Genomic DNA, 27,628 nt, shown 5'->3' with positions numbered 1-27,628 from the left:
TGCTCAGTTGGGTCTGACTCTTTGCAACCCCATGAACTACACAGTCCATGGAATTCTCCAGGCCAGAATACTGGAGTAGGTAGCCTTTCCCTTCTCCAGGGGATCTTCCCAACCCAGGGATCGAACCCAGGTCTCCCACATTGCAGGTGGATTTTTCACCAGCTGAGCCACAAGGGAAGCCCCGTATACAAGGTATGCATGTATGCATGTGAAGTCGCTCAGTCGTGTCCAACTCTTAGCGACCCCATGGACTGTAACCTATACCAGGCTCCTCTGTCCATGGGATTTTCCAGGCAATAGTATTGGAGTGGATTGCCATTTCCTTCTCCAGGGGATCTTCCCGACCCAGGGATCGAACCCAGGTCTCCCACATTGTAGACAGACGCTTTACCATCTGAGCCACCAGGGAAGTCTTCCAATATTTAGCCCTACTAAATATTTGTTAAATGAATCAATCATTATAATCTCTAAGAGATTGTTGTCTCAATGCCTCTTCCTTGAAACTTCCTCTTCTCTTGGTTTCTAAAACACTAATGACTCCCTCCCTGGTTTTCCTTACAGATGTCTGGTCACTCCTCAGGCTTCCTAGGCAAAGAGCTCTGTTTCCTCTGCAAAGCCTATGAAGAAAGCTCATAGTGAGTAGGTTCCTCTGTGTATATACCCACACTTTTGTGCCTACTACTTGAGATGTATGATTGTAAGAATTAATTGCTTTTTAAAAATTAAGACTATTTTTTCAGAGCACCTTCAGGTTTAAAGAAAATCTGAGAAACAAATATAGGGAACTCCCACATCTCTCTCCTTGCCAGTGTCCACTGCTCTTACTATTTAGCATTAGCGTGAGGTACATGTGTCAGACTGAAGAATGAATACTGATACATTATTAACTCATGGTCATAGTTTACATTACGCCGCATTCTTTGTAAGTTCTATAGGTTTCAACATATGTATTAATTTTATGTACCCACCATTACAGTTACATAGAATAGATTCACTGCTCTAAAAATCCTATGATCCACCTATGCATTCCTCTTTCTTTGCTTCAAGACTCACTCATGATAAAAACTCTTAGCAAAAATCAGAGTTAAAGGTGAAACATCAACATTCTCATTAAAGTCAGCAATTATTTCTAATACTGTATTAAAGATTCCAATGGGGTTCCCTAGTGGCTCAGATGGTAAAGAATCTGCCTGCAATGCAGGAGACCTGGGTTTGATCCCTGGGTCAGGAAGATCCTCTGGAGAATGAAACAGCAACCCACTCCAGTATTCTTGCCTAGAGAATCCCAAGAACAGAGGAACCTGGCAGGCTACAGTCAATGGGGTCTCAAGAGTTGGACACCACTTAGCGACTAAACCACCACCAAAGATCCTAGTCTGTGTGATGAGACAAAGAGGACAAGAAAACTGGTATAAGAAATGAAAGAAAGAAAAAAGGATTACACTATTTGTAGAAGATACCATATCTACACATAAAGTCCAATGAGAACTAATGATTTAATAAGATAACTGGATACAAAATCAATATATAAAAAATCAAATAGTAACCATTTGAAAATGTAATTAAAAAGAAAGATTTCATTCATATGTAACAAAAAGTATAAGATGCCTGGGAATGAATCTAATAAAAAAAGGTATACAACTCTTGTGTTTAAAATTATAAACATTACTGAAAGAGATAAAAAGAAGACTTGAATAGATTAAAAGATATACCTGGATTCATGGAGAGAAAAAGTCAATGATGATTCTCTTTAATCTTTAGACTCTGTATATTTTCAATAAATATCCCAACTGGGATTTTCAGATAACTTGACTAGCTATTAAGTTTCACTTAAATGAAGAATAAAGAAAACAGACACTAAGACAAATTATGAAGAGGGCCAAGATAGGAAATTCTTTCAATATTCTAATAGGAGATTATTATGAAGCCTTAGTAATTAAGAAAGTATGGTTTTAGTGTAGAACTAGACAAACACTAATGGAATAGAACACACAACTCAGAAACAGACCTTCACATATATGAAATTTGATCACAAATCTTATACCATCATTCAAAAGAAAATCCCTATTAATTAAATGCAAAAGACAAATTTTTAAAGCCTTTAGTACAAGAAAGTGATGGAACCTCTCTTTATGACAATGAGATAGAGATAGATTTCTTAAATAAAACCCAAAAGCATAAACTATAAAAAAAATCTAACACGTGATTATATTAAAATTTTAAACTTTAACAGAAACACTATAAACCGACTAAGAGAAGATAACTACAACATATATAATCAACAAATGATTAGTGTCCAGAATATACAAGAGCTTCCAAGTAATCAACTGGAAATGGAAAAATGAACTTACATAAAAATGGGCAAGTAGGTAATTCAAAGGGTTCAAGGATACACAAAAATAGACAGTGACTATACTGCAGATGGTGATTGCAGCCATGAAATTAAAAGATGCTTACTCCTTGGAAGGAAAGTTATGACCAACCTAGATAGCATATTCAAAAGCAGAGACATTACTTTGCCAACAAAGGTCCATCTAGTCAAGGCTATGGTTTTTCCAGTAGTCATGTATGGATTTGAGAGTTGGACTGTGAAGAAAGCTGAGCGCTGAGGAATTGATGCTTTTGAACTGTGGTGTTGGAGAAGACTCTTGAGAGTCCCTTGGACTGCAAGGAGATTCAACCAGTCCATCCTAAAGGAGATCAGTCCTGGGTGTTCATTGGAAGGACTGATGCTAAAGCTGTAACTAATACTTTGGCCACTTCATGCGAAGAGTTGACTCACTGGAAAAGACTGATGCTGGGAGGGATTGGGGGCAGGAGGAGAAGGGGACGACAGAGGATGAGATGGCTGGATGGCATCACTGACTCGATGGACATGAGTTTGAGTAAACTCCGGGAGTTGGCGATGGATAGGGAGGCCTCGCGTGCTGAGGTTCATGGGTTTGCAAAGAGTCAGACAGGACTGAGCGACTGAACTGAACTGATACTCAGATCATGGCAATCAGTTCCATCACTTCATGGCGTATAGATGGGGAGAAAGTGGAAACAGTGATGGACTTTATTTTCTTGGGCTCCCAAATCACTGCAGATGGTGACTGCAGCCACGAAATTAAGACGCTTGCTCCTTGGAAGAAAAGCTCTGACAAACCTAGACAGCATATTAAAAAGCAGAGACATCACTTCCCTGACAAAGCATATAGTCAAAGCTATGGTTTTTCCAGTAATCATGTACGGATTTGAGAGTTGGACCATAAAAAAGGCTACGTGCCAAAGAATTGATGCTTTCAAACTGTGGTGCTGGAAAAGATTCTTGGAAGTCCCATGGACTAAAAGGTGATCAAACTAGTCAATTCTAAAGGAAATCAATCCTGAATATTCATTTTAAGAACTAAAGCTAAAGCTAAAGCTCCAATACTTTGGCCACCTGATGTAAAGAGCTGACTCATAGGAAAAGACCCTGATGCTGGGAAAAACTGAGGGCAGGAGAAGGGGTGACAGAGGATGAGATGGTTGGATGCAGCAACTCAACAAACACAAGTTTGAGGAAACTCTGGGGGACAGTGAAAGACAGGAAGCCTGGCATGCTGCAGTCCATGGGGTCGCAGAGTCAGACATGACAGTGACTGAACAACAACATACCCATGAAAATATGCTTAATCTTATTATTAATTTAAGTAATGAAATAAAATCTCAGTAAGATAACTCTCTCTCTTTGCATGTGTGCTCAGTCCGTGTCTGACTCTTTGCAACCCTGTGGACTATAGACCGCCACGGTCTTCTATCTGTTGGAGAGAATATGGAGTGGGTTGCCACTTCCTTCTCCAGGGAATGTTCCTTACCCAGAGATTGAACCTGTGTCTCCTGCATTAAAGGTGGATTCTTTACTCGCTGAACCATTGGGGAACCCCTAAGTAACTCATCCAATCTTTTCTGCTTATCTATTGTTTCATCTATATTCTAATGACCCAAATCTTTATCACCAGCGTGGCCCTGCCCTCCAGATTAGTAAGCCTACTCTCAACCATACTATGATACTTACTAACTTCAGTTCAGTGAATGCAAATATACTCATTTTTCTCCTCTGACTCTGGTGCTAGGTTTTTTTGATCAATTTCTCACTAAAAGTATCTAAAAATGCTGAACTAAAAAAAAAGTCTAAGAGCAATGAAGTGACTATACAGCAGGCTAAAAGTGACAAGAAAATGGGTATCTACACAGCTAGCTAAGTATAAAAGTACCTTTTGGCTGGTGGTACATTTCTCAATTTTGATAAATCTAAACTTTTCATTTTGACAGCCTCATGGGACAGAAGGAAAATAAATCAAAGCCAAGGGTATTCACAAGGTAGGCAAGGAATCTAACAGAAAACTCTTCACCTAATAAACCAGAACCTCAAAAGGACATATCCCCAGGGGGCAAACAGTGAAAAGTTAACCAGTACTCACAGATTTGGAGAAGGCAATGGCACCCACTCCAGTACTCTTGCCTGGAAAATCCCATGGATGGAGGAACCTGGTAGGCTGCAGTCCATGGGGTCGCTAAGAGTCCGACACGACTGAGCGACTTCACTTTCAATTTTCACTTTCATGCATTGGAGAAGGAAATGGCAACCCACTCCAGTGTTCTTGCCTGGAGAATCCCAGGGACGGGAGAGCCTGGTGGGCTGCCGTCCCTGGGGTCGCACAGAGTCGGACACGACTGAAGCGACTTAGCAGCAGCAGCACTCATAGATTGGCCTGGGTTTGCATTGCCTGAATGGTCCAGGAAATGTCAAGCCTTCAATCTGGAATAAGGTGATCCCAGATAAACTATAACCCCAGGGCTTGCCAAAGACAAACACATTTTCTTTGCAAGAAATTACCTTCATCTTAGGATTCAAATTCCTGTAACTAATTCTAAGTATGACACAAAACACAGTAAAAGAAAACCATGTACACAAAAAACATTGTACCATGTGTAAAACCCAGTAGAGCAAAGTACCACCAAGACTTAAAATACTAGGATTATCAGAGACCATAAAATAATTGTTTCTTACATTTAAAGAAATGAAAAGATAAATTGAAAATATATACAGAAAAAAGGAAGTTGTAAAAAATTACCTAGCAAATTTGCCAAAGTACCAGATAGAACTTACAGAAAAGAAAAATTAAAACTCAACGATACATGCAAAAGCTGATCAAATACAGGTGAAGAGAGAATTGGTGAAATAGGAAATAATCAGAAGAAATAATCCAGAAGAAAATCTGGAAAGATAAAAAGACAGAAAACACAGATGAGAAAGTATGATGATAAGGGGAGAATCTAGTCAGATAACAGAGAACTGACTCTGAGTTTAGGAAGATTTCAAAAAACGTGACAAAGCAGTATTGGAAGAGATATAGCTGAGATTTCCAGAAATGAGGAAAGACACCAACAGATTCTGAAAGTCTAAGAAATATTAAGCAGGATAAGTAAAAAGAAATCCATACTCAACAAACCACAGAGGAAGAAAGAAAGACTGTAAAGCCTCCATCCTCCCTCAGGAAAGCCTCTTTCAACATCTAACAAAACAACAAAAAAAGGCATACGCCCTCCTTTCTGCCTTCAGTTGCATTCCTCAGAAGTTAACAATTCAATGAGAACAAAAGGAACCTTCTCAAATCAATCTCTTCATACTATACCTCCATCACTGTTTCCCTCCTCTGTAATAATGTCCAGTAGTCTCTCAAAAGCATTTTCAAAAGCAACAATTTTCTGGATTGCTCCATTGCTTCTTGTTAGTGCCTGCAGTAGTAAGACGCCCTTATGGAGAAGAAAGATAATGTTGAGTGGAATATAACTTTTTAAAGACATTTAAAGATTACTTTAAAAATCACGGAAATTTAGAAGTGGCAGGAATTTTACAAGTCCAACTCCTTTGCTTTACAGATAGGGCAAAAAAGGATACAGAAGGTGAGTAATTTGCCTCCCTAAACTATACAGATTTCAAAAGACAGACCACCCTGACTAGAATCCATGTTTAGCAATTCCTAATTCAGTTCTTTTTTTCACTATTCAATACAAATATACAACAATTCTTGCTCATTCATCAATCATTACATAGCTTTCACTGTGGTCTAAGAGAGCTGAACATGATTGTATCTATCTCAGTAATGCCTCTGTATGTACTTCACAATAGTAACAGTAAGAAATTGTGAAATCAATAATATAAGTCAATAAACACCACCACATTCTAGCAGGGAAAGTTCAACTATTCTTGTAGTTATTCAGCCCGCAAATTCTCCAGATTTAATTCTAAAAGTTGACAGGTGGGAAAAAAAAAAGGAAGGATGAGAATTCATGTCTCATGAATAGCATGTCTAGTACAGAACAATTCTCTGTAGTCTTTGATTATGATTTTTAGTTTTACTTAGTTCCTATTGAGCCAGATTTAGTTTATATATCTGCAACTACTTATCATTCAAGAAAAACTCACTGTTAACCATTTCTGCTTATTTCACTATCAAACAAGAATTTTACGAGCTCACAGGGAGTCTAACAATATTCTAATGGTCAAAGAGATAGAAAATATTTAATGAAAAAAGCAGATATTACTTAAAAGAAGAGGAATAGCAACTAGGTAATTCAAAAGTGCCTAAGAGGCCAATTAGCTGTCGGCTGTCCATACTGGGCAGGTCAGTATTCACACAAGACAAAAAACGCCCACAGCCTTATTGCACTTGTCCTACTCATCTTTCTGACTGTCCACTCTCAACATTAATATGAGAAAGCGAAAGTGGTTACGTCAAATTCTCCTACTTAATGAGCTTAACTGCTAACAAAGGAGGAAGAAATACAATGGAAGAACACTAAGGCTATGAATTAGATACAGCGGGTTTTTTAAAGTTCTGGTTAACTGCTTGTGCAACTTGAAGCAAATTACTTAAATTCTGTGTGTAATTTATATAATGTAAGTCTCAGTACACCCATGTGTAAAACGAGGATGGTATCTTTGTCAGAGGGTTTTTATGAGGACTAAAGGAAATAAAACAGCCCCCACAGAACCCAAGGTTTCAATGCATTTCAGTTTCTTCTACCTATTATGAGAGGTATTCCTCTATTCAGACATATCCACTAAAATGTTATTGAAAATAAAGTATACACTCATTGGTCATTGAAATAAGTGGGCACCAATTCCTGACTTTAAAAATTGGCAATTAAAGGGATTTATCGATTTATCCTTCCTTTCACATATGAATTGTAATTCAGGGTAATAAAATAAACTGTTCCATGAAGTAAACTTCCTCTTTGAGGAAGATTACCACTGAATAAATGTAAAAGAATGACAAGTTCTAGAAACCATCATTTTGAAACTCTGAACAAAATTACTGATTCCGGCAATGTTCATTCATGAATGATAGGCTATAATGGACAAAAGGATCTATGAAGGGATCTGAATGTCATCACCTGAATCAAATCCACTGATCATACAAATGAGACAGCCAGGTATTTCATTTCCTCATGTGTTGCAAACTGCTTCACCCAGGGAAAAGCAAAGAGGTGAACCAAAACCTACCTAATCAAGGCCTTTAGAAAAGTAAGACATCAACAGTCAAATGTAATGAGAGAACCTTGTCTGGATCCTGATTTGGAAACCAACTATGAAAGACATTTATGAGACAAGTGGGAAACTTGAGTACAGAATAGTTATCTTATTTAAACTGAGGGCTAAGACACACTTGTTATCTCATTAAATGCAATAATTGCATTGTAGTTATATAAGGATACACATTACATGTATACTGAAGTATGCAGTAGTGAAATTATACAGAAATAGTGAAATCAGATAGGTTGATTCCTTTTAAATATTCCAGTTAAAAATAAAGGAGAAGACATAAATTAAAAAAAATACAGGAGAATGGTGAGGGGAGGAGTAGATGAAACAAGTATAATAAAATCTTGAAAATTAAGGGGTTTAGGGGATGGGTTTGTCTGTGTTTTCTCTACTTTTGTGTGTGCTTACATTTCTCATAATAATAAACTAAAGAATGCAATTACAGACTATCACTTAGATGTGAGCTGGTACCTAGAGTTTTCTCAACCTTTCTCACTAATTTTTAAGCACTAACTTGAATAAATATGATATTTCAGTGCACCTATGAAAAATGACTAACTAATTCTCTAAATCCAGATCAAAATCAATTTTTCAAATATGGAACAAACTGAGACTAAAAATCTTTACCAATAGGCTCCCTGAGCGATTTAGTCATGTTGATAACTATCACTGTATGCAATGAGAAACATTAAAAAGAAAGAAAAGAAGGAAATCAAAGTTTTAAACAGAAGGATGAGGAAAGAAAACAATACAAAAGAGCGAGGGGAAGCAGTATACTATTCTAGGCAGTCACAGAGTGCCACTAGTGACCGCCAGCGTGCTGGTTAGTTTCTTCTGATCGCTATACGCTGTAATATGCTGTTTATTACATAATGCTCAATAATAAGTATGCAAAAATTCAAATGAATTTGTTAAACCAAAGGAAAGACGGCTGTAAAACTCCAAAATCTAATAAACATTATAGCAAAAATATAACTTAATCCCTAATTGTAAAATTAATGAAAACCAACATAAATAGAGAATCATTTTATCCGTCTCAAAAACAGGAAAAAAGGTTAGGAGTAGGAAAAAAGAAAAACACTAGATAGTTAAAAGAAGTGCTATATTTAAAAACCAAGATAATGCAGTTATATACACACACAAATTGTATCTGAAAATGAAAATAAATGATAATAATACTAATAACAATACAGGAAGAGAGAATTTCTTTATTAATTAGTTTGTATGTATGTACGTAATAATTCTTTATTAATTGGTATGTATCTTATTTGAACTAAGGGCCAAGAGAGGAGTAGAACAACAAATTCGGGTTTAAGACACATAGTAGTATTTTAGTCAAGAAAAGACACTCAAAATTCCTAATAGGTACACAATTCTTAAAACAATATTAAGGAATAAAAAAATGTCCTCAGAAATCAATACATTCTAGAGCAATTTTCCTCCAATTAAAAAATAAATTAAAAAAAAATTAAAAAGCCCTTATGAATTTCATTACTATATTATTTCTTCACTTATAATACTGCATTCACATACATACTACAAAGTTTTAAATACAAAACTAAAAATACTGTCTATGTGGTTAAGAAGTCAAGAGCATTTCAGTTTTGTCTTTGCTTTGCCATGAACCAGTTGTGAGACCAAGAACAACCCAAATGGTGTTCACTAGCACTTAAGATGAGGAAGGAGCAAGGCCGGTGCCACAGATACAAAGAGGTATAAGACATCCCCAATGAAGGACAAGCCACTCGGTTTCTGTGCACCTTGGCCTCTCAGTGTAAGTGTGGAGACTAAATTAGTCTGATAAGATCTCCTAGCTCTAAAGTTTAGCTTGAAAGATTTTTCCAATTGCCATCTAAAGTATTGTGGTTTTGGTCAAGTTGTAGATAACAAAAAAAAAATGGTCAAGCAGCTAAACAGTACTGTATCAAAACAAAACAGTACTGGTCAATATAAAATACTCAAATGTATATGCAAATATTAAATCGGAGCAAATCATGTGAGTTAAATAGAGATTACAAGGAAAATCCTTTGAAATATATTCAATCAATTAAGGGTGGAGAGTTCAAATGCAGCACTTAACTGTTAAGTTTATGCAGTTCAATGTCTAGGGATGTTTCCTGTACTCTCTCTGGAGGCACAGTTTGGGATCAGAACAACCTTTCAGAAAAAGATGGAAGAAATCCTAAACTTGTAGAAGGCATAAATTTGAATAGCAAAATTATTTGTCTAACCAAAATACTGAATAGGCAGAAAACAAAGAAATAATGGGGCCTTGTATATAACTTTAAAAGGTCTAAACCATTAACCCAATTTTCCAAATCTAATTTCTTATAACTCTGAAAAAGGGTCATCAAAGATTTCATTTGCAAAGAGAGAATAAAAGCTGCATATTCTGAGGCTTTTAAAAAAAATGTAACTTACATCATTACGTATAACTTCCCTGGAATCTGCTAATAAGTCCATCAATCTTGAAACACCTAGAACATATAACCATGTGTAAAACACTGGCAGATCAAAAATACCAATAGTGATTCAAATTATAAACAATTTATTAACACATCATTTCAGTTATAAAAGTGATCCTTACTTTTATTTTCTTGTTATTTTGTTGTTTTATTTTTTGTTTTGTTTTTTATGATCCTGACTTAAAAAATTTTTTTTGCCTTGTCATGAAGCATGTGGGATCTTAGATCCCCAACCAGGGATAGAACCCACACCCCCTGCATTCAAAGTGCAGAGTCTTAACCACTAGACTGCCAGAGAAGTCCGTGATCCTCACTTTTATATCAAAATAATATAAGGAAGATGAGTCACTTACCCATGGGACTGACTAAAATAATTTGCTGAACCTGAGGCCCTAGTTGTTTTAAAAGAGAAGTAAGAAGCTTCACGCCAGGCCAGCGGACATGGAAATCAAACTCCTACAATACAAGAATTCAAAATATTTAACATTTGTAATTCATATTTTCAAGAAAAACTTTTTTTTTTCAATTAGTAGTATGGTACCAAAAACTATAAGCAAACAAAAAGAGTTTAGCAAACTTTAAAAAAGTAATTTAAGAAATAAAAAGAAAAATTATAAATGATCAAAATGATTAAACTGTTACTGACTAGATATAACTGTACTTTGTAAAAATGGAAACAAGCAGACAGTATGTGAAGAGATCGCACAGGTCTTAAAACAAACACGTGAATCTCTTGCAACGATACAACAAATTTCACTGTCTTAAAAAGGAACATATGTATTGCTTCCTCAGTAACACCCAAAAGGGCAACAAAAGAAGCTTATTAAGATGACAAAAACAACAAAGTTCTTTACTTACCTCCAATAAAGATAAGAGAAGAGTGACATTTTCTTGCTGCTTAATGAAAATTTCTGTAAACTGGCTTCCCAAATCCTCACTCTGCCTTGTGGAGTTTTCTTCTGTAATATTCAAAGATAAAGTACTTGAACATGATGCTTTATTATTTTAAAGTGTCTGTTTTGCTGAAGAAGCTAAGCAGAAACGGTAATTTTCTTGAACAGTGTGGCTGGAAATGGTATCACGATTATGCTGGAAGGATATATCCTTAAAATTACTTTCAGTGTCATTTAAAGAAATTTTTATTCTTTAAGTGTTTATGATATTCAAAGAAAATATATTTAGATCTCCACATTTTCTCAAGGTCATTTTTAGGTTAAACGTCTAGTTAGAGTACAAGGGAACTTACTGGGGTGATGGAAATATTCTATCTCAAATGTGATACTGGATACTGGTTATGCTACTATATAATTTGCCCAAACACACAGGACTACACAACCCCTAAGAATAAATGTTAATGGATGTAAATCATACCCCAAAATCCCCTCCCCGCAAAAGATTACTTAACACATAGTCCTTGCTGACTCTTAGTCTCTTAGTGTTCCTGAGGTAAATAACTTAATTTTAAAGTTAAACCAATCATCTAAAGATTCTTCAGTATCTTTTTCAAAAAAATTAACATATACATCCTATAAAGTTATTTGGCGGTAAAACCAGAATTTGCATGTAATTTTTCATTCATTTTTTAAAAGATTTTATATTTGTCTTTAAGATTTAATTCCTTATCTGTTGTTTCAATGCACTTTGTCAAAAAAAAAATATAAAGGGTCACTAAAAACTGAAGCAACAATTGCCAAAGCAAATTAGCATTTAAAATCTGCCTACATTATAAATGCAATATAGAGATGGCAAATACACTACTCCCATCCCCTCACCTATTCCAGACACAGCTATTCCTTTTGCACATACTGCTCCAGGCAGTGACTATAAACAATGGAGTTGGCAGTCAAGATCAAACATATTTATTATCCCTCAAATTGTTCTTTTTTCAAATGTTAGATTTTAATATTAATATACTTTAGAAATAGAAAAAAACACAGCAGACCAAAAAAGCAAGACAATCCAACACTGATAGTGATAATCTCATTTAGTTATTTGATGAGAAAAGAAAGAGACCAAAGTAGAAAACAGAAGTTTTCATATTCTAAGTTATTAATATAACCTTATTTTCTAGCATATTGATTAATATGCTGGGTTCATCCTTCAGAAATCCTAAGAAATATTTCTTTTATCATCTTTTTTTATCAGTAGAAGAATTCACTGTTTCTGAACCTTAAAACTATATTACTTAAAATACACTTTACTTTTAAAAGGACTAGTCTGGCTATGCTAAGAAGATGCCAAGGGAAAGAGGGAAATAATAGGCCGTTCATTTAGGAGGCAATAATCAAGGTAAGCAGTGAAGGTGGCTTGGAGAGTGGTCATAATTCTTATGAAAATAGAAGGAACAGGATTTGTTGGCATATTCCTTAGAGGAGTTGTGAGAAGGGGAGAAAAATAAAAGGTAGAGTGATTCCAAGGTTTCAGCCTGAAGTGGAAGGACGGCACTGCCACTTACTGAAGACTGCAAACACTGGAAGAAGTAAGCTGAGAATATATAGAGAACCAGAGGTTTAGTTTTGAATGTGTTCAGTTTGAGGCACATAAAAACTTGAGTGGGGTTATCAATCAACTGGATAAAGGAAAGCATAACTGTCAGTGGATGGGTTTGGGTTGGACATATATATTAGAATGGTAAACATAAAAATGATCTTTATAGTCATAAGACTGGATGATAAAGGGCATCTACAAAAAACATAGCTAACATCAAAACTTAATGGTAAAAGACTGAATGATTTTCACTTAAGATGAGGAAAAATGCAAGAATATCCATTTCACCAATTCTAATCAACATCATACGGGAGTTCTTAGTGTCACAGGGCAGAAAAAGAATAAAAGGCCTATGGGCTGAAAAGAAAGAAGTGAACTGTATTTATGCTTGTTTATGTAGAAAATCCTATGGAATCTACAAAAAACCTATTAGAGAGTGAATTTAGCAAAGTTTCTGAATAAAACGCCAATATACAAAATTAATGGCATTTCTATATACTGATGATAAAAAATTAGAAATTCAAATTTTAAAAATAGCACCAATTAAGAGTGCCAGAAAGTATTAAAGACTTAGGGGTAACTCTGATAAAAGATGTATAAAATCTATATACTTTGAACACTCCAAAATGGTGATGAGAGAAATTAAGATTTAAATAATATACATACTGCGTTCCTGTATTATTGTTGTTGTTATTTAGTTGCTAAGTCATATCTGACTCTCTTGCAACCCTATGGACTGTAGCCCACCAGGCTCCTCTGTCCATGGGATTTCCTAGGCAAGAACACTGGAATGGGTTGCCATTTCCTGCTACAGGGGATCTTCCTAATCCAGCACCTCCTACATTTGCAGGTGGATTCTTTATCAATAAGCCACCAGGGAAGAGCTTTTGTATTACAAGGCTCAAAATTGTTAAAATATCAGTTTACTCTCATATCAATCTGCAGATTTAACGGAATCCCAATCAAAATATCAATTTTTTTTTAGGTAGAAATTGACAAACTGATTCTAAAATTGATATGGGAGTGTTAAGGACCAAAAAGAGCCAAAATAGTTTTGAGAAGGAACAAAGTTGGAGGACTTACACTGGTAAAGATTTACTATAAAGATAAGAGTAACCAACAGGGGCTTCCCAGGTGGCACAGGGGTAAAGAATTCACCTGCCAATACAGAAAACACAGAGATGCAAGTTAGAACCCTGGTCAAGAAGATCCCCTGGAGTAGGAAATGGCAGCCAACTCCAGTATTTTTGCCTGGAACATTCCATGGACAGACGAGCCTGGTGGGCTACAGTCCAGGGGGCTGCAAAGAGTTGGACACGACTGAGCATATTCACACGCACAGTAACCAATACCGCGTCATGCAGGCAACATGAAAGACATAGAGACCAACAGAACAGTAAGTGTAGAAACAGACCCATTGGTTCGCAGACCTAATCACAAGAGTTAAAACTCTAAAACTTTTAAAAGAAACTATAGGAGAACATTTTAGTGATTTTAGGTTTGGTAAAGATTTCATAAATAGGAAACAAAAGGCCCAAATTATATAAGAAAAATAATCAATAGACTGGAATTAATGAAAATTAAAAATTTTGCTCTTCAAAATACAATGTTAGGAAAATAAAAAGGCAAGTCAAAGACTGAGAGAAAGTATTTGTGAAACATATATCACAAGGACTTTTATCTAGAATATATACAGAACTCTTACAAACTGAAGTATAAGAAGACAATCGAGTATAAAAAAAAAAGAACAAAGGATCTGAATAAATATGTCACCAAAGAAAGTAAAAGGGCTTCCCTGATAGCTCAGTTGGTAAAGAATCCACCTGCAATGCAGGAGACCCTGGTTCAATCCCTGAAGAATTGGGAAGATCTTCTGGAGAAGGGATAGGCTACTCACTCCAGTATTCTTGGGCTTCCCTTGTGGCTCAGCTGGTAAAGAATCCGCCAACAATGTGGATCGAACCCAGGGTTCAATCCCTGGGTTGGGAAGATCCCCTGGAGAAGGGAAAGGCTACCCACTCCAGTATTCTGGCCTGGAAAATTCCATGAACTATATAGTCCATGGGGTCGCAAAGAGTTGGACACGACTGAGCGACTTTCACTTAACTTCACAGAAAGTATATGGGTGGCAAATAATCACATGAAAAACTGTCAATATAATTATTTATTGTGAAAATATAAAACTACCATGAGATACTATTTCACGTCCATCAGAACAGCTAAAATTTAAAAAGATAGAAAGTATTGGACAGGATGCGGAGGAAATAGAATTCTTATACACTGCCAGTGGGAATTTTAAATGGTATAACTATTTTGAAAAACAGTTTGGTTATTTCTTGTAAAGGTAAACATACACCTACTCTATCACTTAGCTAATCTATTCTTTGGTATTTACTCAACAGAAATGAAAATGTATGTCCACAAAAAGACTTGTACATAGAAGCTTCAAGGGTAACAGCTAAAAACTTGGACAAACAATCCAAATGCTCACCAACAAGGGAAGGGATTAACATTTTGTTATATATTCATACAACAGCAATAAAAAAAGGATTAAACTCTTGATATGCACTATGAATGAAACTCAGAATAATTATGCTGAGTGAAAGAAGCCAGACCAAAATAAACCAAAAACAGAGTATATATTGTATGATCTTATTTACATAAAAATTCCAGAAAAATGCAAATAATCTACAGTAATCACAGATCTATGATTAAATGGGGATAGAAGGAGGAGGAACTGATTACAAGCAAGCACAAAGAAACTTGGATATGTTCATTATTTTGGTGGTAGTGATGGTTTCATGGATTTATACATATGTCAAAATTCATCAAACTGTATATTTACACATTTATTATATTTTAATTATAATTCAATAAAGTTGTGTGTGGAAGGAAAAAATCTAATTGGGGACATCAAGTTAAGTATTTGAATATACATATACGGATATCAGTGGCGAGGTCTGGGTTGGACATAGATATTTGAGAGGCAGGCATACAGACTGTACTTGAAGTCACAAGCCTAGATGAGACCACTGAAGGAAAAAATAGAGAAGGAAAGAAACCCATGCCCTGGGACATTCCAATGTTAAAAAGACTGGCGAGAAAAGAAAGAAAACAACAAATGAGACAAAGAAAGAGTAGCCCAGTGAGACAGGAAGAAAATCAGGGAGACAGAAATGAATGAAGAAGTGTTTCAAGGAGAAAGGAGCAATTACCTGTCAAATACTATCTCTGAACTTAACATGTTGAGAAATAAAGTAGCACTGCTAACACAGGCAGAATTTGTTTATGAACAGAATGGCTAGGGTGTGTGGTATAGTCAGAGACTTTTTTGAAAGGGAGTCAAGTGAAAAGAAAGCTCACAAAGGTTTTAAGTCAGACTGATTATACCCATTTTCATCCATTTAGTCACATTACTTTGGGCAAAGAGCCCAACTGTACAAGCTTCAGATTCCTTACTTGTAAAATGGGAACAGTTTTCTTTTACACAGGGTTTTCCGTAAGGATTTGAGTAACTAAAACATCTAGCACAGTGTTTGGTGAATAATAAGTGCTCAATAACAGTAACGACGACATGATCATCATCATCCCTAACACAGGATTTCTCAACCTTGGCACTACTGACAATGACATTGTTGTGAGAGGCTCCCCAAGCATTGCAAGATGTTTAGCAGCACCCCTGGCCTTTACCCACAAGATGCCAATTGCAATTCATTACAGTTACTCAAGTTGGGATAACCAGACATGTCTCCAGACATTGACAAATGTCCTTCAGGTGGCAGGAGGGGCCGAACTGCCCTTAAGAACCACAGTTCTAAGATTTATAACACACTATACATCTACATGCATTGATATTATCTAGTTTTCTTTTTTTTGGTCGGTTCCTTGACCAGGGATCCAATCTGGGCCCTTGGCAATTAATGTGTGGAGTCCTAATCACTGGACCACCAGGGAATTCCCTCAAGTTTCAAAATTATACAGAACATAACAGTCTTCTTTTAATGATTCAAAAAATTTTTCAAATTCTTATAAGGTTACTATTAATGAGTATTACACCAAGATGCAAAAGATGTCTAAGAAAAAGTATGACTTATGATATTTCCAGAAACATGCTTATCTGTAAACAAATCCTGTCACTGATATTTTACCTTATATCTTTCTCATAAAAGTTGTATCCAATCTACTAAACTAAGTAGCTACTTGAGTTCATGATTGATCGGATGCCAAATAAAGTTGCTTCATTTTTGACATCAGTAAACAATTTTTTCCCCTTTTAGTTCAATTTTTTAGATTAATGGTGGTTTCAGAAGAATTGCCTAGGGAAGCGGTCATTATTTCCATTGCAGTATTTCCATTATTTCAGGGAAAACAGGTAGAGGACGACATGAAGGGATTAAAAAAACTACATCTGAAAGCTATCATTATGTTACTGCATAATTATTATGTCAAGGCTATTAAAGGGGCAAAGGCTTGATGTAACAAAGGCCTAATAAAATCATAAGGAAGTCTAATACTCAAACATAACTAGCATGGACTCAAGGGACAATATCTATCACTGATCTGCTTAAAAGATTTCCTGCTGTTCCTTTGGGAGCAGATAAAATCCTGTGCCCTGATTATTCACACATCTCTGAAAGTAAAATTCTGCATGGTACATTGTGGTTTTCAATACTCAAAGCTGAATTTACCTATGGAGTTGGAAAAAAACAGACTAGGTAAGTAGCAGGAACTGCACTCCCTTTCCATTTTATTTGCAAGGTGATGTGATGATGGGAAGGGAGATAACAAAGAAACTGGGAAAGATACGAGAATTTGGAAGCTAATAAAACCTTTTGAAAATCTCCCTCTTTAGAATCAGCCATGAAAAATAGCCCTGATTCCCATGGTATGGTAAATGCCCTTTATCCCATAAAATTTCACAAGGTTTGCTGGGCTAATGAGCCTATCTTGTTTTTAGCTACCCTGGAACCCTAACAAACCATGGCTATGTGGGGGATGGTACCAAGAACAAATACTTAGCCAAAATCTATAGATAAAAAAGCAAAGAAAATCTGTGCAAAAAGTGGCCCACACATGTCAAGAGAAAAACTCTCCACATACATGAGAAATGTTGAATAGGCAAGTAGCTTAACTGTCTCCGCCTTAGAACTGTTTCCTTCTAAGAGAGTATTAATACAATCGCAGCAATGCAATGACCTAATTGTGATGCTTTGTAGGGTTATTTTACATTTGCATATTTGCATATTTTCATATTTATTACATGAGAGCACACTTGGGTATACAAGTAACAAAATAATGCTTTTGAAATATAATTTATTTTAAAATGGTTTTTATGAGTGTTGTGAATATAGTAGAGAATATACTACAGGGACAAGACAGTAATGTACATGAATGAAGCAGGCCAGCTGTAAGACCACAAGGAGGATGGAGACTATGTGCTCTTCTAAGGAAGGCAGCAGTTCCTCAGCCCCAACTGACTGCTGCCATGGGACAGTGCAGGCCCAGGTGTCATCAGTCTTCAGATTTTTTTAGCAATTCAAAATCTAAAAAGTGATATTAATGTACCCCATTTTTAATGTTAGCAACTTATTTATTATTGAAAATACTAAGTAGTCAAACAACCTTTCACGTAAGACAGACAATGCCCTTGGGCCCAAAGACTGTGACCTCTAGAGAAGGGTTCAAAATAAAAGTCAATGGAATCTGGAGGACGTCCCTGGCGCTCCAGTACTTAGGAGTCCATGCTTCCACTGCAGGGTGCATGGGTTTGATATCTGGCCAGGGAACCAAGATCCCACATGCCACACAGTACAGCCCCCCCCCCCCCCAAAAAAAAGATTGACATCTGGGAGAATATTCAAACTTATAAGTTAATCTTAAAAGGAAGGGAGGAAAACCATATACAGATTTGATGGATTCTTCCTATGAAATATTTTTATGTGGACAAATGCAAATAACCAAGCTGTGGTTTAAGTCTTGGTTAGTATTTCTCAAAATCCAGGATTGTGTGGCATGTGTTAACAGGTATCTCATGAAAGCAAGCACAGGTACACAAATATATCTGGATTAAACAAAACTGAATAGGCTCCTTTTTGCAGAATTCTCAATATTTACTACATTAATGTAAATTTTGTGACATTTCAGAGGGAGATACAGTATGTTATGTTTAACTACAGATACCTTTTAATACAGAGAACTCTAGAACTTTTGTGCTTTACTATAAGGAACACAAGTTTAACAGAAGAAAAAGTTTAATTTAGTGCAGGCATTGAGCACAAACTAATAACTTAGCAAGAAGTAGATTTAATACTACACATGCAATTCATTCTGTAGCTATACTCTATAAAATACTATAGCTTAGCAGTATATAATTAAGATCTATGTTTTGAATTGAACTAGTAAAGATGAACCTGTTCCAACGATCTATGGTTCCTTCTGATTTAATATTAACTAAAAAAGTGTTAGTGAGATGTACTCCACTTCCTTCAAGTTACAGTCATAAGACAGCACTTCTAAATTTTAATGAAGAGTCCCACAAAAATTTGCTAAGTGATTAAAGTAACATACAAAGCTATTTTGATGTGGAAGTTAGTCAAGCTAAAATTACAACACTAATTATATCTAAAGATTGTAAAACAAAACTAGACTCATGAAATACTATGTTTTTGTAAGTAGGCAAAAGTATGAAACATGTAAATAATCCCTTTTCATCCAATATAATTATTTGAAAAATCCTAGAGTTAAGTCTATTTTTTAACATCCTATAGCTTATGTACTATTTGGTATACTTATTATAACTTGTAAAAGTAAATATCCCTTTGTTGTTTAGTTACTAAGTCATGTCTGACTCTGTTGCGACCCTATGGACTGTAGCCCGCCTGGCTCCTCTGTCCATGGGATTCCCCAGGCAAGAATACTAGAGTGGGTTGCCATTTCCTTCTAAAAGGGATGTTCCCCACCCAGGGATTGAACTCCAGTCTCATGCATTGGCAAGCAGATTCTTTGCCACCAGGGAATCCCAAATGAAAAATTAAGAACAAAATGACATTTTGAAATTATAGTGAAAATAAACCTAAGACAGGCATATCAAATTAAAGATTGCTTTTTAAAAAGTCCATGTAAACCTCTGGAAATATTTCACACCTATTTATGTGGCTTTTAACTAAATATGTATATATACATTTACTCTTCAAATGTATTTACAGTTGTGTTTTTTCCAGTTATATAAACAATATTAAAAAACATTCTGGACCTTCTCGTTGAAACTCCACATTAAGTTCATAATCCGTATTATGGAGGACAAAAGAGATATTCTGATAAAAGTAGTTATAACTCAGAGGGAGGGAATAACAAGTAATCTTTTACACTGTGGTCAATTAGTTAAACAAGCAGACCTGTACTTTTAAACATCTGTCTGCTTTTCTGATTATTAAATCAGAAAACTACGGAATACAAAAAAAGGTATAAAAAATTTTGTTACCCTACTTAGTAGACAATCTTATGTAAGTTATATATCTCTGGGGTTTCTCTTTAATAAAGAGAAAAATATTACCTACCTCACAGTTTGCTAACAGGATCAAATAAGATAATGGACATAAAAGCACTGTAAAATTTAAACTCTATAAATATGACGAAACAATAATAGTACTACTCAACAAGGACACAGCATTTTCGCAAGACTCAAGGCATATTAATTAATTAGGTGGTCAATATTATCTATTTTGAAACAAGGGGTTCAAATTTCACAAAAGGTAATGTTATATAGCTTAAAAGTTAGTTTCTTTGTTAGCTTTTTGTTAGGTATAGGAAATTTTGTCATGTACCATTTTAAACCTACTTTAGATGAGGATTTTTCTTCTTCATTTTAAAAAGTTAAGGATCTCAGGAAAAATAGTAAAACAAAAAAAAGTGGTTACTTTAAATTAACTATGAGGAAAAGAAGAATCAATGTTAAAAAGTAAATGGAAATTGAATCGGACCACTAGAAAAAAGGCAATATTGGTGAGTTTTATAAATTAATATTAAAAAATGTCAGTAACCAGGCCTTGTGCACGCATAATTTTAAAGGGACAATATCAACATATAAGTATTCTCTGAACTGGAATACCTTCCAGTTCTTCTTGAATATAGGTAAAATTTATATGTATACACGTATATATATATATGTATACATATTCAAATATTATTTTTAAATAAACTGGCTCAAAAATTCCCCCCTGGAAACACATAAGAAGTAATTCAAATAAATTGTCCTACCAGAGAAAAAACTTTAATTTCATTAAAATATGTACTAGAATATTTTCTGTGTCCTGGACAATAAATAATTTTGTAGTCATAGAAATGATAAAATAAGATTATAAAATATTGCTTTTTAATGAAGGAATTCTTATATATTAAAATAAATCTCAAGATTTTTTTTTTTACCAGCCAGAAGAAACTCACTTGACAGTGTCCTTTTATATTATCAGAAATTATGCCTAAAAGCATCATGCATATTAAATGCAATCTTTTACCTTCAACATCATCTGAAAAGGTAGACAAAATAAATAAAAGTGGGTGATAAAGAAAACTTTTTTATGTAGTAGTATTCACAATAAAATAAATAAGAGCTTAAAAACATCAAATAAGCAATATAATTTCTTAAAGGAAGAGCTTCATACTCATTTTACTCACATATTTTAGATATTCTAATAGATGTAGCATGTGCTATATATGCAGAGTTATGAGACATATTTACCAATAAATTGAGGGGTTATTAAAATAACTCCAATGAAGTTGAATTCATTTTAAAATGAAGTTCATTATGTCAGCTAAGAAATATCTTTTAATGAAGCAGTAAAGAGAAAGTATCAATAATAAAATTGAAGACCCTATTTCTCAGTATCTAGATTTCTAAAAATTGACTCAGGCTATTAGCCTAAGTTCATATTTTAATCTTTCCTAGAAAAAATGACTCCACTATTGTAGTTTCTACAATTGTTTACCCTGTTTCATCCAAAGAATCACTTTTTGGATGGTAAATTAAAAATAAGGAGCCCAAATACATTAACAGAAGCAAAAAAATGGACTTAAACATTACTAGATTATGAATTTTGGAGAAGGCAATGGCACCGCACTCCAGTACTCTTGCCTGGAAAATCCCATGGACGGAGGAGCCTGGAAGACTGTAGTCCATGGGGTCGCTGAGGGTCAGACACGACTGAGCGACTTCACTTTCACTTTTCACTTTCATGCATTGGAGAAGGAAATGGCAACCCACTCCAGTGTTCTTGCCTGGAGAATCCCAGGGGCGGGGGAGCCTGGTGGGCTTCTGTCTATGGGGTCACACAGAGTCTGAAGTGACTTAGCAGCAGCAGTAGCAGCAGATTATGAATTTATAACAAAGGAATATCACCTAATTGATGCTAAACAGTTTTTTAAAAACACAAAAATTACTTAAAAAAAAAGAGCTAAATTTTCAATCTGAAACAACTAAGAAAAAATTTAATGTTTTCTAATAAGTGTAACTGCATCTAATTTTCTGAGAAATGACTAGTGGAAATAAGTATCTTTTTCTTCAAAATGGTGGTACTGTATTTAAGTATTATTATGTAACTGACAGCCTCTTTTTCAATGAGAACCAAATTATGTTTACTAAAGATTTTTTTACTCCTGAGAAATTAATAAAGTCATGAGGTAGACATTACAGAGAAATAAAAATTTAAGAGAAAGGATATTCAACTCTAAAAAATTGTGATTATGCAACACAACCCAGTTTCAAATGTTATTACTGGTATTTTGTGAAATTAATATCTATACATATTTCTGTTACACTTTTACTTTAATAAAATAAGTGTACACAATATTATCTATACATTTCTTTATGTTACCTACTCAGATTTTGGAGGACCCTATAATTTCAGTATAAATTAGCCTTATAATATGCATGAATATCACCCTTTAGATTGTCTAGAAAAATGAAAAACCCGCTATGTCCTATTGCAACAGTCAATGTGAAATAAGGAAAGCACTCTTCAATAGCATTGGAAAATGTTACTCAGTGTCTGTTTTTACAATACATGGAATAAAATGTACGGACTTCCAGTCAAGTATTTCACATGCTGGGATTTGCCTGGTGGCCAAGAGGTTAGGATTCCAGGTTTTCATTGCCATGGCCTGGGTTCAATCCCCGGCTGGGGAACTGAGATCCTGGAAACTGCATGGTGCGGCCAAAAAGTAAACACACAAAAACAAAAAACCTTCCAAATATAAAAAAGTTAACATAAGATCTATGTTAGAAATTCAAGTATATATCAGGAACAATTCCTCTAACTTCATACTGCTCACCATGTAACATATAAATAAAAGTTTGATTTTTAATCAATAGCCAAAAATGATTATTTAACTGAGAGACTACTAATATTCATTCTGCTTAACTAAAATCAATAAAGAGAGAAAAATATATTTTAAAAAGAAGAATCTAATTCCACCTCCAAATCACATACGAAGCAGTCATCTTAAAGATATTTTCTAATGTTTTCCCTTTATTGATTAGAACAAAAAAGAAGAAAAAAAATCTTAAAAATAAATTTATAAAATAAAATCAACCCTAAAACAGCAAAAATGGCACAATCCAGTTAATTTTATGTACAGAAAACACAATGAAAGAAACTTACCTACTTCTTCCTCTTCATCATTAGATATTATATTATACAATGTGTCCAAAGCATAACCTATTATTTCAGAATCCGAACTGGAAGAAAGAAATTATTACACTTATACACTGCCAGTTAGAGTATAAGCTGTTATGACTATTTTATAGACTTTTCTTTAACAAGATTGTATAAAACACTAATCTCACTTCTGAAGACCTACCCTAAGAAAATATCAGAGTGCAAACTGTGAAGACGTATAAAGGTCTATTTTTGTAATAATACTGAAAAATTAGAAGCAACTTAAATGTCCAATAATATTTTTTAAAAGTGTGGTAAATCCATATATAGCAGCAATTAAAAAATGTATTTTTAAAGAATGTTTAATGACATGGTAATTAAAACACCCCTGATTTAATGCCAGTAGGAAAAAAACAGAATACAAAAATCAATGTGAAGAATGATCCCATCTATGAAAAACCATATATATATTTTCATGTGTGTATGTATATATTTTAAGGAAACCTTATAAATCAATTTGGAAAAGAAATCCAACTTTAAAACAAGCAAAATCAGCACAAGCCAGGTAATTTTTTAAGTCTGTGTGTATGTTTACGTATATGTTTTATAACATAAATATGTTATAAAGTGTTATCTCTAGTTGGATCTCTCGAATTTGTTTCCTTGATCTGTATTTTATTTTCTTAAAAAAAAAAAAAATTTACAGTAAACATTTACGACATTTATAACATCAGGAAGTATAAAAGTTTTTCCTTTTACTCATTTGTTTCAGGAAGTATAAGTTTTTTTATCTTTTTCTCTTTTGTTCAGGAAGTATAATTTTTTTTTTGTCTTGTAGCATGTGGGATCTTAGTTCCCTGACCAGGGATTGAAACTATACTCTCTGCATTAGAAGTGCAGAGTCTTTTAACCACCGGACTGCCAAGGAAGTCCAAGGAAGTATATTTTTGTTGTTGATAAACAGATATAATTTGAAAGCACAATGGAAGATGATGGCATTCAGAGTGAAAAGCAAGAATGAGACACAGGTCAGAAAGATTCAATAAATATAAAGAAGTGATGAGGAGTGAAAGCAAAAATGAGGGACAGAGGGTCACAACCAGAGGATGTAAATATCATATAAAATAGATTTTTAAAATTATTATTATCTGTTTTTGAGAAACTTAAGAGGGACATCTCTTAAGAGACCTTTGAGAAAGCAGGAATAGAAGGAAACTTCCTCAAAATGAAAATCTGACAATTAACATCATATGTAATGGTGCAAGACTAAACGCTTCACCCCTAAAGATCAGTAACAAGATAATGATGTCTCCCCTAGCCACTTCAACCCAACACTGAACTACAGGTTCTAGCTAGAGCATTTGGCAAGAAAAGGAAATAAAAAACATACAGATTAGAAAGGAAGAACTAAAACTATCCCATTCACTGATGACATGACCTTGTACATAGAAAATTCTAAGGAAATCACTAAAAACCTATTAGAACTAGTAAATATATTCAGCAAGGTTGAAGGACACATGCTTAACATAAAAAAAAAAAATCAACTGTACTTCTCTATACTAGCAATGAACAATCAGACAATAAAAAATTTTAAATTCCATTTAAATAACATAGAAAAGTTTTAAATACTTTGAAATAAAATTTTACTATAGTCCAAGACTTATACACTGAAAACTTTAAAACATTGTTGAAAGAAATTATCTAGAACTCAAATAAATGAAAAGATATTCTGTGTTCATGAATAGGAAGATGTAATGTTGTAAACATGGTAATATACCCCGACTTGACTTGCAGAATCACACAATCCCTATAAAAATCCCAGCTACCAGCTGATCGTAAACCTGTATGGGAATGCTGGGAATGCAACGTATCCAGAATAGCCAAAATCATCTTCAAAAAGAAGAATGAAGTTGAAGGACTCACACTTTCTGATTTCAAAACTTCCTATAAAATTATAGTAATCAAGACAATACTGGCATAAGGACAGACACAGAATAATAAAATAGATAAAGTCAAACATTTATTTCAGTTTATTTTTGGCAAGGGTGCAAAGACCATTCAATGAGGAAAGAACAGTATCTTCAACAAATGGTGTGATGGACAATTAACAGCCACTTGCAAAAAGCTGGACTCCAATTTCACACCTTATATAAAAATTAACTCAAAATGGGATACAAGATTTAAATATAAGAGTTAAAACTATAAAACTCTTAGATGAAAGCACAGGTACAAATATTCAAAACCCTGGATTAGGCAATGGTTTCCTAAGATATGATACTAAAAGCATAAGCAAGAAAAGATAAAACAGATAAACTGGATTTTGTCAAAAGTAAAAACATTTGTCCTTCAAATGACACTATTAAGAAAGTGAAAAGAAAACCCAAAATATGGGAAAAAACATTTGCAAATCATATGTCTATTAAGGGATTTGTATTCAGAATAATATACAACTGAACAATAAAAAGAGAACTTAAAAAAAAAGACAAACAAATTAAAATTAGGCAAAAGGCTCAGTCATTTCTCTAATAAAGACACATGAATGGTAAATAAGCACATGGAAAGACACTCAACAATAATTAGGAATATGCAAAGCGTAAGTCATTAGGTATGTGCAAAGGAAAACTACAAGATACTCTCACTAGGATGGCCATTTTTAAAAAAGGGCAATAAAAACATGTTGGTGAAGAGAAACTGGACCTTTACACCTGCAGATTAAGATGTAAAACGGCACAGCCCCCCATGTTAAGAGTTTGGCAGTTTCTCAAAAAGTTAAACTACATGACCCAACAATTGCATTCTTTTATATAAAGTATATGTTCACACAAAAACCAGTACACAAATGTTCCTAACAGCATTATTCCTAACAGTCAAAAAATGGAAATACCCCCAAATGTCTGACAACAGGTGAATGGATAAACAAATAGGCTATATCTGTGTGTGTGTGTTTGTTAGTCACTCAGTTGTGTCCTATTCTTTTTGTCAGCTCCATGTCCAAGCAATTTCCCAGGCAAGAATACTAGGGTGGGTGGCTATTTCCTTCTCTAGGGGATCTTTCCTGGAATATTATTCAGCCATCAAAAGGTATGAAATATACTAATGCATGTTACAACATGGATGGACTTTGAAATATTATGCTAAGTGAAGGAAGCCAGACACAAAAGTCCCACATTTTATGATTCCATTTATATGAAATGTTCAAAACAGTCAAATTTATACAGAGAAAAAGTAGATTAGTTGTTGCTAGGCAACAACTAATTGGAACGTTGGAACGGGGGTGGTAGGCACTAGGCAATAACACCTAATGGATACTGGACTGTTTTTGAAGTGATGAAAATGTTTTGGAATTAGATAGTGGTGATAGTTATACAACTTTGTGAATATACTAAAACCACTGAAATGTACACTTAAAAAAAAACAACTATTGAGGTGACATGGTTTGGAAACACTAGTTTCCATCAGACAACTTTCAGGCCCTGAATGTGAGACTTGGGAGAATAAGCAGTTGCTCCTCAAGTTTTAAGAGGAATGGACCCATGGACAGATGGAGTTTCAAGACATGCCAAGAAAGGGAACACAGCTCTGTGTGATGCAGCCAAGGATGAAGGGGATAAGGATGAAGAGGATTCAGCTGAAGGATTCTTAGAGTATTAGGTGGCCCAAGAGCATAAGCATAAAAGAGTAATGAAGATGAGAAGTGGAAAGAGATGGCTGCAGAATATATACCTTTGCAATCAATGAAGTTAAGAAAGCACTTGTAGCATGTTTTGAGAACAGAAGATAACAGATAAATAGAGAAGACAAAGGAAATGGAATTTGACACAAGAAAAGGAGTAAAACACAAGAAGGTTCACAGAAGTTTGGCTTTGTTGTCTAAGAGGCATAATAAAACATCCATCAGCCTCTAACACGATCAATTATTAGTTCACATATTCACAAGGCTACATGGTACACCTTATTTCTACATGGTACACCTTATGAATGCCTGGCACAGAGTAAATGTTCAATAAATGTTTTTAAAAATATATTTCTTAACCTTTGTATCAAGACTACTATTTTCTGCTGCTGCTGCTGCTAAGTTGCTTCAGTCATATCCGACTCTGTGTGACCCTGTAGACAGCAGCCCACCAGGTTCCACCATCCCTGGGATTCTCCAGGCAAGAACACTGGAGTGGGTTGCCATTTCCTTCTCCAATGCATGAGGGCCACTTTATATAAGGGGAAGCATTCTGTTTTCTGTATCAAGATAGTTGTTTCATAACCAGTTTTGTAAGACTCAATGAGAAATGCATGCATAAAGATACATGAAAAAAATTACATGTATGTTTAATAATCACACTAATTTTTTTGATCTAACATTTGTTTTCTCGTAACTTAAGAGTATTGTTTAAAGCAGATAGCAAAATTGGGTTACTTTATTACTTTTCTATTGACGCTGTAGCAAATTACTACGA

General features: G+C 34.7%; 1 protein-coding gene across 2 annotated transcripts in view; it reads right to left on the bottom strand.

The window, feature by feature from the left end:
- USO1 (USO1 vesicle transport factor) overlaps positions 1-27,628 on the bottom strand; it is an 81,185-nt gene that overhangs the window by 29,881 nt on the left and 23,676 nt on the right. For both annotated transcript variants that reach the window (NM_174845.2, XM_005208071.5), the window contains 5 exon segments: positions 5,661-5,781; positions 9,995-10,050; positions 10,392-10,494; positions 10,897-10,997; positions 23,181-23,257. In NM_174845.2, the coding sequence (NP_777270.2) occupies positions 5,661-5,781; positions 9,995-10,050; positions 10,392-10,494; positions 10,897-10,997; positions 23,181-23,257 (458 nt within the window).

Source organism: Bos taurus, chromosome 6 (assembly GCF_002263795.3).
Source record: "Bos taurus isolate L1 Dominette 01449 registration number 42190680 breed Hereford chromosome 6, ARS-UCD2.0, whole genome shotgun sequence".
Lineage (NCBI taxonomy): Eukaryota > Metazoa > Chordata > Mammalia > Artiodactyla > Bovidae > Bos > Bos taurus.
This window is presented reverse-complemented; position numbering and strand designations above follow the sequence as displayed.